We start from the raw sequence: 15,013 nt of genomic DNA on the forward strand, positions 1-15,013 counted from the left end.
GGCGGGGTTGCAGCCTTTAAAGCCGCCGCTGCACTAAACTTGTGCAGCCATTCGCACTCAAATCTCCAATTTGGTCACAGTCGCACGTAATACACAAAACGAATTCTGGGTTATATTATGAGGACTTTTTTGGGGACCCTTACGGCTAAAAAGCATCAAGAAACGACACGAAATAGGTTAAAAATGGACAAATAAGCCCCCTAATGTAATTTTAAACACATAACTACATTCAAGTCAAGACTAACTGTGCTTTACTCAAGATTTTGTTTGTGGAAAAAATGTACTAAAAGAAAACATCCGCCCAGTTTGAGTGAAGCACACAGACGGAGTGCACCTCCTGGTGGAAAACACGCGCACTGCACAATTAAATAAATAAATAAATAAATAAAACTCGCACAATTTTATTATAATGCATCACACGTTTTTCTCCCACTGCGTAGAGGGCAATAAATGTACCGATATACTTTAATATGGTTTAATGTATATATGTGGCCAAGTGGCTTACAAAATGGATGAATGAACGTTTGTAAGAAGATATTTCCATCCCCCCAAAACAAAAGACATATAGCAAAAGACACATATCTTAGTTTAGCCAGCTAGCTAAGACAATGAGATGAGTTAATAATAAATGTGTAAGATCAAAACTAACTCACACAAACGGCATGAACTAGCCTTAGACACCTTTAAAGTGACTCATTATATTCTAAAACAAACAAACAAAAAAATAAAACATAAAAATGCTGAATATAAGAAATTTGCTCATGTCTGTTAGCTTAGCAAACTAGCAAGCCAAAATGTGTACTGTAAATGTACCTCAAATTGTTTTTCTGTTTAATCCGTACAAAAACACTTTGAAAAGGATGTATTGTGAGTTTGAAGGTACTGTAATTAAAAGTGAGTTTAAACCTACTTGGCTTTGTTTAGCCAACAATAGTTAAGCCATCTACCTAATTGATAATAAAGACTGGAGAGATCAAAGCTAGCTCACATAAACTCCACAAAATGGGCTACATAGCCCTTTAAAATGAACCATTCTCCTGGCTAAAACAAAAAAAAAAAGTGGATTTCAATATATTAAAAAGGTGTCAGTCATTTTAGGTTTAGCTAGAGCAAGGCTAGGCTAGGTGTTTGCTACAGCCTCAATGCTAAGCTAAATCTGGGGTTCATCCACCACACTTAGAATATAACAGAGGACACATGTGGTTGTGTCCCCCTGTTCCCTCCCCCCCCCCCCGTGTTCGTGGGGCCCCCTAAGCTGTGTGGCCCCTGTCGACTTGCACTGCACATTCCACGGCATTCGCCATCTTTCATTCAGTTGTTTTCTTTTCCAAGGAGGTGAGTGTCTCCATCTGGACTCCGGAATGTTCTCCCGCTTCCCGTTTTAATGGCCCAGTTAACGGGAGAAATTGGTCTGACCCTCCAGGAGGCGTCTTTTCCGTCACAATAAGGAAACGTGACGTGTGGCTGTCGCGATGAGTGTGAGAGTGAGGGAGAGGGCAAGCGGGGTGGCGTTGTGTTAAAATCAAGCCGCCATGTTTCCCTTTCACATCTGGTTTCCATGAGCGGGAATCACATCTCGCTCCCGGCAAATGTACACATCGGCACAAATTGTCCGTGCATCTTTTTCAGAGTGGAGGAGTCTTTTTAGGGAATGTCTCACACACGCACTACAACTCTAACCCCAAAAATCCAACCCATAACCCATCATAACCGTAACCCAAACTCCTGAACTGACCATAATCCGAACCCCTAACCACAATCATAAAACACCACAACGCTAACCCTTGTAGTGCTACTTTTATGCTCCATCTCTGCTTTTGGGCCAGACCAGTCACATATTGTTACATCCTTAACCATACCACAGAATAACCCCTAACCCTTAAACCCCTTAAACCCAAACCCAAAAACTAATCATAAGCCCAAATCTCTCAAATTTAACACCCCAATCCCACCCTAACTCTAATCCAAACCCCTGACTAAGGCACTATAACCCTTATCCTGAGCAAGCATAATGCTGCTCATTCACAGCATGGCTCTTTCCAGGGAATGGCGTCATGGGAATTTACGAGGGGGGAGAAAAAAAAGGAAAGGGGGTTGTGATTCAAGGAGGAAGAAGGAAGGAGAAGAAAACTAGATGTAAGGAGGAGGTGACAGGGGGAAAAGGAGCGGCCTTGTTGGGAAATAAAAGTGGAAAAGAGTTGCGAATAATCCAAGCGGAACAAACACGTGGACAATGACTGTCCTCCTTCTGCTTTTAACACATTAGCTTTCCTCCACTGTAAGTACATTCACAGGCACATAATTCTGCCTAGCAACACATGAGCATCGAATCATGTGACATCAACAGGATAAATTGAATATTGCTTGCTCTGTGTGCCTTCACTTGCGTGGAGACAAATAAAGTTTTTGAATTGAATGCGTTTCGCATAAAATCATATTCTTGGTTTTGCACATAGAAGACCTGTAATAAAAGATAAAAAAAAAAAAAAAAACACTTTAGATCGGTTTCAGTGTTTCAACATATTTGTTTCTACATACGCAAAAACACTTTGTGCTTTTTTTAGGGTGAATCTTCTCCAGCAGGTGGTGCTGTGTATCAACAAGCAACATTTCACAATGTGTTCACATCGTGTGTTACTTATTCTATAAACGTCTATGATTGACGTACGGGTTTGGGTTAGTAGCCTTTATAGGTTTATAATGTGTAAAATTCCTGTTTGAAATATTTTACAACTAATCCCCCCCCCCCAAAAAAACAACAACTTTTGTTTCACACAACTGGTGGAATTAGTACAGTACCTCATTAACACCATTTCACTGACAGCTGTTGTACTACATTAAATTACATTATACGGAGTCACAGTAAGTGATATCACATGAAGTTTTATTACAGCAAATTCCAATTCCAGTGCATTTGCTGTGTTTTGCTTGCCATCTGGGCGATGGAACATTAAAGGCCTTGCTGAGTGGTGACAAGTTCCACACGACTCTCCAGGTGTTTGCCTGCCCATTAACAATGTATAAGCTTGACTTTTACAGTGTTTACATTGACAAGGGGCATACTTTACATTCGGCTCACACTTTTAACAAAAACTCACGTCGCTGACATTTGTCAACGTTTGCCACCCTTCCCTCCCCACTCCTTTCTCCTGCACACCACTCCTCAAATAAAGCTTGATGCCATAAAAAGTCTAAAGTGTGTAATCTTCACCAATTAGACCCTTAAAAGGCAACCGGGTGCCACAATCTGCACATCAGAGGCCTGGAGTTCTTATCAGATGTTCTCGTGTTGATGTCATGAGGTGTTATGTCCTCAAGAGACGCTCTAGTTAAATAAATTAAGAGAGAAACACTCTGTTACCTGAAGAAAATTGAGTGTGCAAGTTTGTGTGTGTGTGTGTGTGTGTGTGTGTGGGCGTGTGTATGCGCAAAGTGGAAAGCCGTTTTCCCACAGTAGACAAGGATCTGTGCTGGCTGGGAGGACACAGGAAGCAAAGTCTGCTGGGAATTTGGACCCCGAGGAATCTCATCTGCTGTTCATCAGCCATCAGTCAACCCTGTGTGCGCGCGCGCACACACACACACACACACACACACACACACACACACACACACACCCACACACACACACACACACACACACACATGCCCACACAGTGGAGTTTAAAATAGCTGCACAATGTCCGAACATAAGAGGAACATTTAGGATATTTTTGCCAATCAACACGTTTTCATCAATGTGGCAAAGGACGTTACTTTGCATTAACTTCCGTTATTCCATTAACACACATAGCATAATGTACTCACATTATGCTGTTAAATTATGGTGCACTATTTTAAATGACATTATGTCCAAAGTTACTCTTGTTGTTACATTAAGTTACATTACAATAAATCCCGCTACGTTAACTTGCATTACATTAAAACACATTTCGTTTAGTTACGCTGCACTAAATTAGATTACCTTAAATTAAAACAATGGATTGCACCTGGTGTATAAACTGTGGCCAAAAAATGATGTGAGGCCCTAACCCCTGATGGATCAAGCTGAAAGTCGCAAACGACAGCATTAAGCTATGCTAAATTAAGTTAAATGAAGAAATGTTGTACTAGGTTCCCTTATTTGTGTTAAATTAGGCCGTTATAGATTAGCTAGTGTTACATAACAGCATATAATGCAACTAAACGATGCTACGTTCCGCTATGTACATGTTGCATTGCATCAACATTATATTACGTTACATTATGTACGCTATATGCTATCAAGGTAAAGTATGCTACATATTTTACATTTGGTTATGCTAACTTATTTCAGGGTTTGTTACGTTTCATTTCCACATGTGAAATTAGATTAGACTACGTTTCATTTCATCACTATATGATTTCATTATGTTGAACGAATTAGATAAGGTCAGGCTACATCACCTTACACCTGATTACATAAACAACGCCAACATTTGTCTGCATAGCGTAATAAATTGTCCATGTGTATTGTGGGATCATAAGGACGATCCACGTTAGTCAAAGTATCGCAGGACGTTGAGGGATGCATTCTTTCTCAAGGAGTCCAACGGGGCAGAGGGAGGGAGGGATGAAGGGATGAAGCAAGGGAGGGAAAAAAGTCCGACTACACTCTCACCGCTGTGATGTTACGCTCAGTCCGCCTGATCTCCTCCCGGCATGAACCACAGGCAGCCGGCGACGGCAACCGCTCCGAGCCCTGACAGCCCGCGGGCCAGAAGCCGCGATAACCTGCTAGCATACGATGACTTCCCAGAGGATAGCCGATGGTTTGGGTGAGTTCACTTCTTTAGTTGGATTCTTTTCCCCACCATTTGGGGACACCAACCACGCAAACACGTTTGGGTCCAATTTTGAAATTCGCCAACTTCAGTGTTTTTTTTTTTTTAAGGCTTTTTTTGGAGTGAAATTAAGCTGCTTGAAGGTCTCTTGTGTTTACAAGTCAAAACGTAACCAAAAGCGTGTTTATTTCTGACTGTGGCAGCCAGAGCCAACTGCTGGCTCGCCTCAGCGCTTTCAAGCGCCGGCAGGCCCTGAGGGGCCCGGCCCACATGTTCACCGCACCGTCCGTGGGTCCGTCAGAGGTGGAGCAGCGCTTCCTGGAGGCGGCCGAGTATGGCAACATCCCCGAGGTGCGCCGCATGCTGCTGCACGTGCCGCACCTGAACGTCAACACGGTCAACTACATGGGCCAGAACGCCCTGCAGTTGGCCGTGGCCAACGAGCACCTCGAGGTGACGGAGCTGCTGCTGGGGAGGCCGGACTTGGCTCGGGTGGGAGACGCCCTCTTGTTGGCCATCAGTAAGCTAACACTCTCCTTGCTAGTCCCTAACCTAAACCTTATCCTTAACTCCCCATCCCTAGCCGGCCTAACTCTGAAATAAGACAAAGTGAATTCCTTCAACTACGAGGAAGAACGTTTGAAATCTGTACTTTTATGAGTTTGTTTTGCTCCAGTCTACTTCTTGGTTCTTAGAGGATGACGCTAAGATTATATACTTGGAAGAGTCCTATTTTCAAAAGGGTCAAGTTTGACTTTACTTATACTCCAAAGGCCGTAGCGTATATTTAAAGCGGAAGTCAACCCGTATTTTTTCCAAGAAAATGTTCCCAGCAGGCCCGCCAGTTGAAACACGGCATTCTGATTCATTTTGCGTTTGTGGAATAAAAGTTAAGCAGCAAAATGCACTCGTTTTTAGCCATCTCCGGGGGCGGCCATTTTGTCTTCTGTCGACTGAAAACGACATCACAACTGCTCACAACGACCAATCACAGCTGACCCGTTCTCTGAATCTGTGCCGCTTAATTTATATTCCACAAACGCAAAATGAATCAGAATGCCGTGTTTCAACTAGTGGGCCTGCGGGGAACATATTCTTGAAAAAAACATGTTTGGGTTGACTTTCCGCTTTAAGTATCTTAGGGTGCAATAATAAGACCTAGAAAGGCAATTATTAAGTTCTCAACCAGAACATGAAGGGGACAGGTGGACGAAATAACATTCTGGACATTGCAGGTAAGGGTTATATCCGCATCACCGAGGCCCTACTAGCGCACCCTTCGTTTCGAGATGCACATCGTCTGACAGCCAGCCCCGCTCAAGTGGACATGCTGGATGACTTCTACGCTTATGACGAGGACGGGACGAGGTAAGACGAATAGGAGGTAAATTCCTGGGTTGGAGCAGGGTTTCCGTGATGAGGTCCAATAATGCTGAAGTCAATTGCGGTCATTCAATATCGCTCAGTCGATTAACCACAGTTGGAGTCTTGAGTTTTAGGTTAAGGTTACGTCGTGATGGGCTTCTCTGCTGACCAAAACAAAGCACCACAAACATCAGAAGCACTAAATTCAAATTGATAATTGTTGTAATAATTCCATGAAATTGTATTAAATTATTCCCAACTGGTCTTCATTTTGTAGCGTTTCTTTTGGTTTCACTGCTTTCCGGACAGAATTTTTTTTTTTTTGCCCGATCGGATTTCAGCAGAATCAGAATCAGTAGATTTGTCGATTCTGTGCCGAGGTGGCACAGTTGAGTGCTTTTAATTGGGATTAGGGTTAGTTTCCGATCCGGGCAAATAATGTATAGTCTCAGTCCAGTCAGAAACTCATGTTTGACCTGTCCATAACGAATGTCAGGTTCTCTCACGACGTGACTCCTGTGATCTTGGCGGCGCACTGCCAGGAATACGAGATCGTCCACACCCTTCTGAGTAAAGGGGCTCGCATCGACCCGCCGCACGACTACTTCTGCGGCTGCAACTCGTGCAACTATCAGCAGCAGTTTGACTCCTTCAGCCACTCGCGCTCTCGCATCAACGCCTACCGCGGGCTGGCCAGTCCCGCTTACCTCTCCCTGTCCAGTGAGGATCCAGTGCTGGCCGCCCTGGAACTCAGCAACGAACTGGCCATGATGGCCAACATCGAGAAGGAGTTCAAGGTACCTTTAAAAGATGATACAGTGAACGTCCACTGCGTCGCAGTTCACCATTCAAGCGCCCTCGGCAGCCCACCGCTGACAACTAACATTTTTTCACCTTTCGTAGTGTGTTTTAAGAAGTTTAACAGTTTTTTTTTTTTTTTTTTAATATGGTCTCTCTGATTTTCACCGATTGTGGATGGGTCCGGTTCGTATCACCCGCAGTTCACTATAGCACAGATGCCATTCAAATCGTCTCATCCTCAAGGATATAAACATGGCAAAAAATTTTTACATTCCGCTGCCAAACTGACTGCCAGCTAAAGATGTGAGTAAACACGCGACTTTTTACCAGGCGAAAGCGAGACGTAAACAAAGACGAGGTCCTCGATCTTATCTCAAGAGTGATGCGTGCTTGACGTGTGTGTGTGTATAAGGAGTTTCTGTGATAGTTTCACTCGGTCATCTATTGATACAACCCACATGGTTTCTTGCCGTAGAACGACTATTGCCGCTTATCCAGCCAATGTAAGGACTTCGTGGTGGGCCTCCTGGACCTGTGCCGCAGCACTGAGGAAGTGGAGGCCATACTGAATGGAGAAACCGACTACGAAGACAGCTACGACCCGCCCGGTCGCCCTTCCCTCACGCGGCTCAAGTTAGCCATCAAATACGAACTGAAAAAGGTCAAGTCTGGGACGAATTACGATAGATTGGCTGGCGCTTCACCATAGTCACGATCACTCTTCTTTTTCAGTTTGTGGCCCATCCCAATTGCCAGCAGCAGCTACTGAGCATCTGGTATGAGAACCTACCCGGGCTCAGGCAACAGACTACTGCTATCAAACTACTGGTGGTCCTGGCCGTGGCTATGGGGCTACCGGGGTTGGCTTTGGCATACTGGATTGCGCCATGCAGTAGAGTAGGTTCCGCAAATCATCCCCAAACCCCAACCCAAATTTCCCCGACTCATATTGTGAACGTCTCTGCCGTACCAGGTGGGACGGGTGATGAGAAGCCCCTTCATGAAGTTTGTGGCCCACGCCTCGTCTTTCACTATCTTTCTGGGCCTGCTGATCCTGAATGCCGCTGACCGTTTTGCAGGGACCGCATTGTTGCCCAACATGACCCACCACAATGTGCCGGATGCCGACACGGACCCAATGCTGCTCTACCGCATGACCACAACGCCCTTCACCTGGATGGAGATCCTCATCGTCTCATGGGTCATGGGTAGGACCATGCAGCACTGGAGGATGGGTGGGAATGTCGGGGGTTCAAATACTGGTTCTCGCCAAGCTTGCATGGGTTTCCCTTGGCTTCCTCTTACATTCCCCCCCCCCCCAAAAAAATGCATGTTATGGTCACTGAAGACTCAAAATGGTTGTTTGTCGATATGTGCACTGCGATGGGCTAGTGATCAGCCCAAGACGTACCGCCCAAAGTCAGCTGGGATAGTCTCCGGCTGATCTGCTACCCTAGTGAGGATAAGCGAGATAGAAAATTGACTGATGGACGGAACTGGACCTTCAACTTTTGTCCTCCTACCGACTACAGGTATGATCTGGACCGAGGTGAAGGAGATCTGGAGTCTGGGGCCTGGGGAGTACCTGGTGGAGCCGTGGAACTTTCTGGATTTTGGGATGCTAGCGATCTTCCTGGCGTCCTTCAGTTGCCGCTTCTCCGCCCTGAGACACGCCAGCTTTGCTCAGACTTACGTAGACGCGCATTTCACCGACCTGACAAACGCCACGCTGCCTCCAGAGATACTCTACTTTACGTTGGGTGACAGGGGTCTTACGTCTTTTCCGGACAGCTAGCTATGCGGACCTCCCGTATTCCAACCCTGTGTCCCGCCCTGTTTTTTTTGCAGCACGTATCCACTGGTTGCCGTCGGACCCCCAACTAGTCTCCGAGGGTCTGTACGCAGTGGCGGTGGTTCTGAGCTTCTCCCGGATTGCGTACATCCTGCCGGCCAACGAGAGCTTCGGGCCTTTGCAGATCTCTCTGGGCAGGACGGTTAAGGACATTTTCAAGTTCATGGTCATCTTCCTGCTGGTATTTCTGGCCTTCATGATCGGCATGTTCAACCTGTATTCCTACTACCTGGGTATCAAGCAGAACGACGCCTTCACCACGTGAGGCTTTGAGGTTTTTCCTCATATCTGACAAGCGCGTAAGAAACGGCATAAAAACTGTTACTGCTGCGGTGGTTTGTCCACACAACAGCCTGGAGGAGAGCTTCAAGACGCTGTTCTGGGCCATATTCGGACTGTCCGAGGTCCGCTCAGTCGTCATCAACAACGGCCACAAGTTCATCGAGAACATCGGCTACGTGCTGTACGGCGTTTACAACGTCACTATGGTCATCGTGCTGCTCAACATGCTCATCGCCATGATCAACAGCTCCTTCCAGGAGATCGAGGTTTGACGGACGCACCAAGGCCGTCGGGGCGCATCGCATTTACTAATATTTATACTGGGGAGAAATAGTAGAATTTATACGGGAGGAAAAAGAGGACAAAACACGCGATAGCACCATTCGTCAGAGTTGTTATGGCATTGAGGATAAAACATGCACAAAAATGCAAAACTGAACCCCATTGGTGTGTGTATGTTGTCATAAGAAGGAGGGTGACTCAACCAGGCTGTGGATAAGACGGAAGGGGAAAGGGAAATTAACCCCAAGATCACAGGAACAAACGTTAGTGCAAAGTGAACATTTGTAAAACCACCGCAAGAGTTAGGGGCTAGGGTTAGAGTTCATCTTTGGGGTACGGGGTAATAGTTATAGTTATGATTCTAGTCAGCGTGAGGAAGATTTGGGGTTAGGGTTCAGAGGCAAGGGTTAGAATTGGAAATTATGAGTAAGGGTTTGGGGTTAATGATTAGGGGATAAGGTGGTGGTTGGCGTTTGGAGTTTAGGTTTAGTTCATGGATAGAAATTTGCGCGTTCAGGTTGGGGTTTAGCGTTACGAACGTGCGCCCACCAAGCTGTCATTGCTCTCTCTCGCCACCAGGACGATGCCGACGTGGAGTGGAAGTTCGCTCGGGCCAAACTGTGGTTCTCCTACTTTGAGGAGGGACGAACCCTGCCGGTGCCTTTCAACCTGGTTCCTAGTCCCAAATCAATGTCGGGCTTGTCCAAAGGCATCAAGTCTCTGGTGCTGCAGAATGTGAGAGGACAAAAAGAGGACAAACGTGAGACACAACTTGACAAGGTGACTGCTTCCTATTCAAAAATCCTATTTGCTGTCAATGTCACAAAATGTTTTATTTTGTTCATAGATGGGAGAAGGGAAAAATTCCGCATTCAGCGGTTCCACACATCCCTCCAGATACCAGGTATCATCACCAGAACTCGTTGTATTATTTTGGAGATTTTTACGAGGCTCATATTGAACATACTTGTAGAAGATCATGAAGCGTCTGATCAAGCGTTACATCATCAAAGCTCGAGCTGACCGGGAGAGTGACGAAATCACGGAAGGTGAGCTCACATTGTACGAGACAGACAAACGAAACTATGTTAGCATTTGACCAAAATATGACTTTGCTTAGGCGAGTTGAAGGAAATCAAGCAGGACATCTCTAGCCTCCGCTACGAGCTTTTGGAAGAGAAGTCTCAGAACACGGAGACGCTGGATGAGCTGATGAGGAGACTTGGCGACATCACCACAACCTCATGATGATATTTTAATATGATTTGATTTTTTAAAAAATATTTATGCAGCTTGTAAAGACTTGTCTGAACAACTGTGCTGTCCAGCAGCTGTATTTAAATCATATTTCAAAGGACTTCGGTGTGTACTACTTTGTATGTCATATAAAATGTTAACACAATACAGCGAACTACAGTGATGATTTATACATACCCAATTTCCTTGACCATCATTCAAAATCAACAGGGTTCTATGTAAAAACAGCTGATGGCAAAAACAGCTGATAATGCAATACTCACCGGCATGTATCCTTTATCCTCCACAAAGAGCGACTGTCACCGCGTCTTAATGAGGAGCTGAGACGCCTCCAAGTGCTGTACATCCATGAGTTTGTTTGAAAACTACTCCCTGGTGGCAAAGGCGCACACACCACAAGGTCCACTGAGTTAAGCAAGAAATATGGCAAAAAACGGCACCTACTGCAAGTAGTAGTGTTGCTACTACATTAACCTTCATTCCTTGTTAATCCAACGTTAGTGTTTCTCTGACATGTAGCGCGTCTAAAGTAGCTGTTTGTCACACAAAAGCTCACTCACTTATTCTTTGAGCACACACACGTTGCACAGACTCCATTTATTGAACTCTGCTCACAAGTAACCAGCAAAACATAAATAATATGCAACATTACATGTTGTGTATTTAAAACTATTCAGAATGTCCATTTAACTTAATGCTAACAAACAACACAAAACGCAATAGACGGGCTAACGCGGTGCAACGGCGTCGTTGTCCTTTAAACCTTTTAGTCATCGATATTTGAACACAAATGGTGGAGCAACACACATAGACTGACAATATAACAACATTCACAAGCATATATTTTTTTTAACCTCGGCGAAGAACGGGTAATTACTGTATCTTACCGAGGGGCTGTGACTAAGGCCCGACCGATATGTATTTTTTGAGGCTGATTCCAATATTTGGCAGAATCAATTAATCAGGCGATTAATTAAAAAAAGACATAATTCATAAAATAACAATTCGTCCTTTAGTATTTTCTAATTCGTATGACTTTTAACCTTTGGAAGGGGGGGGGGGTTATTGTCATTATGTTTGTCTTAAGTTTAATGTCTAAAAAATTCATCTAAAGAATATGCAAAAAAAAAAAAAAAGGGCAATTTTGGCCAATTTTAAAAGTGCTAATATCGGCTGATTAAATCGGCGGGTTGATTAACTGATCAATCCCTGGTTTTACCAGCTGCATGTTTATCAGTATGTATGTATTATACTGCCCCCAGGTGGTGTTCAATTCTCTTTCATGTCTACATCATTCCTGTTTGTTTTTATAGTACAATATAAACAATAATAAGTACAATATTATAGAATGCTATTTTTCTTATTAAAAACATGACAACTTTTTGGGCTTTTTTTTTGGAAGGCTGGAACACATTAATGGGATTTCTATTCTACTCAATGTGAAATATAAAATTAAGCTATTGCTATTCCACTGATAATAAAAAATGATAATCTTTTTGTACTTTATGATTATTTTGTCACTTTAAAATAGGAAAAAAAAAATGGTATCATCTTTATCCGATAGTGATCAGCTGAAAATGACACAATCGACCCTGATTTCCTATCAGATCTATAAAACCGTCAATCAAAGATTTACAAATTTTGAGCCAGAAAAACCAGACGGTCCATAGCATCCGGTTTGAGCGCGGCCCTGTGGCAGGGGACCGTGTTGCCATCGGTGCCGAACGCTCGCTCCGATGGCGCGCTGGTGGCGGGGATGCATAAATACTGCCGCGCTAGCTTGGCAACGCGGGGGAAATTTGTCTGGTGGCTCCTCCACCAGTCGAAAGGGTCGACGTCACTGTCCACCTCAGTGGTCTGCAAGTAGACTGTCAGCTCCTTTCTGACGCTTTCCTCTTCTGTGATTGCGCCGCCCTGCCTTTTGAAAAAACTGGCCAAAGTCTTTTTTCGTTTCACCTTGGGAGCGTAATCAGGTTCCACTTCTGCTTCTGACCCCGCAGCCCCTGCAAGCGTGTCGTGTCCAGTCTTCGTTAGCGACACTATCTCTTCGACCGCTCTGGACAGCGCCCGCTCCACCTTTTCTTCATCTGTGTACTTGGTTCGAAACCGCGGATCGAGAAGCGACGCCATGTCGAGCAAGTCGTCCGCGGCCGGGTCGGAATATTTCTCATTCAAGTCGGCCAGGATGTTTCTCTTGACGTCCTTGGTCAGCTGCGTGTCGTTCTCTTCCTCTGCAAGAATGGATGCATTGAAGATCTTGAGCACCGGCTTGAGGTAGGAGACGCTGACGTATTGCTCTCCCGACAAGGCATCTGTGAAGTCCTGCAGTGGGCTCAACGCCTTGTTGACGGCTTCTAGGACGTCCAAATCTTGCCAGCTCGGGACCAAGTGCCTCGATTTCTTGTCGTCTTTTAGAACGTGACTAATGGCCCTCTCTTGCTCGAGCACTCTTTGTATCATGGTTAGACGGGAGTCCCACCTGGTGGGCGTCTCTGCCGTGAGCATGTGGTTTGGAAGACCCAGATAATTCTGAACAATGGCCAGGTCCCTCCTTTTCTTACGTGAGTATGAGAAGGTGGACACAATTTTTTGGCACACACCGATGGCCTGCTGTATGCTGCTGTCTCTCAGACCTTTCTCTGCAAAAACAACAAATAGAGTCAATTTATTAGTTCACTTATACTCAGTAGGGAAGGGCAAGCACCGGCCTCGGGTATTGAGGCGATGTGAACGATGCCGATACCAACCATCGATACTTCAAGCAACAACAGCAAAAAAATCTGACATCGAGTAAGGCTTCCTTGCTGGTCCTTCCCTTTGGAATGACCTCCCATTGGATGTTAGACAAGGCCCCTCTCTGTCCACTTTCAAAAGCCGGTTGAAGACGCACTTCTATTCGCTGGCTTTTGATCAGACCTGAAATTTTCGGCTCTTTTCTATCAATTGTATATAGTGTTTTATGTTGATTTATTGATCAACACTTGTGTATTATGGCCTTTTTATTGTTTATTATCATTATTATTTATTGTTTGTAATGTGCTTTGTTACAGCTCCATCTGTTATGAAATGTATAAATAAAATTGTATTGAAATCTTACGTATCATAAGTAGTAGTGGTATCGGTACTTGATATCGGTACCGTTGACTACTCAAGAGTGAATACTCGTACTGGTATCGATCTGGGGAAAAAAAAGTGGTATCGGACATCCTTAATACTGATGTTATTTAAAATATTGATTTTGCTAGAGCTCCAAACGAATTGATTCCTATAAACACAAAGCAAGTTGAAAATAATCATGTGGGGCATTGAAGACGCTGACGATAATAATAACGGTGTACCGGTATCCCAAAATGTGCAGCCCTACATTATTGGTAACAATAACTATAGCATACCTATGGCTAGGTGAAGTCTGTGACCAAAGCACTGGAGCCCAGTCCACTTGTTCAGTTCCACAGCTTTCTTGATGTTCTCGCCATTGTCTGTAGTGATGGCCACAAGTTTGTCCTCTGGAAGCCCCCAGGAATCAAGAGCCTCCTGCAGGCCTGCTGCAAGTAATTCTCCAGTGTGCTCATCGGGAAAGTAGCTCGTCTGCAGACAGTGACTTTGCAACAGCCAGTCGTCGCTTATAAAGTGAATTGTCACGCCAAAGTAGGGCTCCATAGTGCGACTAAACCACCTATCAGTCGTTGCTGCGAAATGGCGGACGGCCGCCAGTTCTGTTCCCAGTTTAGCTCTGCGCTTCTCGTACAAGTTGGGGATTGCAACTTGGCTGAAGTACTTTCTGTTCGGTACTTCGTACTTGGGATCCAGCGTCCTGATCATCTGCTTGAAGCCTTCTTTTTCGACTGTGTTCAGCGCAACCATGTCTTTTGCAAGGTGGATCGTGATAGAGTTGGTTATGTCGCCCCATCGTTTGCTTCTTCTGTCATAGGGAGACCCTCTGGCCAAGGCGTCTTGAAGGGGTTTTTGGTTGCTTGCTGATGTCAAGGGCGCCTTCTTTAACTTCATACATTCTTCATATTCCGAGACATGCCTGCGGCTCAGGTGGTGGAGCAAATTGCTCGTGTTGCCGCCACTGGCCGCAACTTTAGTAAGGCAAATCTTGCATAAAATGATCTTTTGGTCGTAGTCAGATGTTCTGAAACCAAAATACCGCCAAACAACAGACACGGCTCCTCTCTTTGGCATAAGTTCTCCTGTTTCCTCATTTTCTTCTTCTACTTCAGAGATTTCAATTTCAAACTGTTCATTGTTTTTCTTATCCATCTTTGGCGTACAGAGGCAACAGAGCGCTATTGTTTACATTCACCGCACCTCGCACGTTCACCATGCGTAACACTCAAAAGAGACCCATGTGAAACTGTGACGTGCG

At 44.8% G+C, this 15,013-nt stretch overlaps 2 protein-coding genes across 3 annotated transcripts; one reads left to right on the forward strand and one right to left on the reverse strand.

Moving 5' to 3' along the window:
• Positions 1-4,649: 4,649 nt before the first annotated feature.
• Positions 4,650-10,786, forward strand: trpc6a (transient receptor potential cation channel, subfamily C, member 6a). 2 transcript variants are annotated; one of them, XM_086057051.1, is made up of 14 exons: positions 4,650-4,796; positions 5,006-5,322; positions 6,038-6,170; positions 6,664-6,964; positions 7,444-7,629; positions 7,701-7,865; positions 7,942-8,203; positions 8,501-8,728; positions 8,817-9,081; positions 9,173-9,368; positions 9,964-10,164; positions 10,232-10,288; positions 10,358-10,433; positions 10,505-10,786. In XM_086057051.1, exons 1-14 carry the CDS (start codon positions 4,681-4,683, stop codon positions 10,630-10,632), a joined length of 2,631 nt encoding a protein of 876 aa, XP_085913177.1. In that variant the 5' UTR covers positions 4,650-4,680; the 3' UTR covers positions 10,633-10,786. The 2 variants fall into 2 exon arrangements, with proteins under 2 accessions (XP_085913177.1, XP_085913178.1); XM_086057052.1 differs by having other exon boundaries at positions 7,942-8,176.
• Positions 10,787-11,238: 452 nt separating this feature from the next.
• Positions 11,239-15,006, reverse strand: LOC147133566 (E3 SUMO-protein ligase ZBED1-like). The gene is made up of 2 exons (XM_086057069.1): positions 14,034-15,006; positions 11,239-13,280 (listed from the first exon to the last, which is right to left on the reverse strand). Exons 1-2 carry the CDS (start codon positions 14,905-14,907, stop codon positions 12,274-12,276), a joined length of 1,881 nt encoding a protein of 626 aa, XP_085913195.1. The 5' UTR covers positions 14,908-15,006; the 3' UTR covers positions 11,239-12,273.
• Positions 15,007-15,013: the final 7 nt, after the last annotated feature.

The sequence above is a fragment of the Filicampus tigris genome, chromosome 17 (genome assembly GCF_054856515.1).
Source record: "Filicampus tigris isolate MCC_2025a chromosome 17, RoL_Ftig_1.0, whole genome shotgun sequence".
Classification (NCBI taxonomy): Eukaryota; Metazoa; Chordata; class Actinopteri; order Syngnathiformes; family Syngnathidae; genus Filicampus; species Filicampus tigris.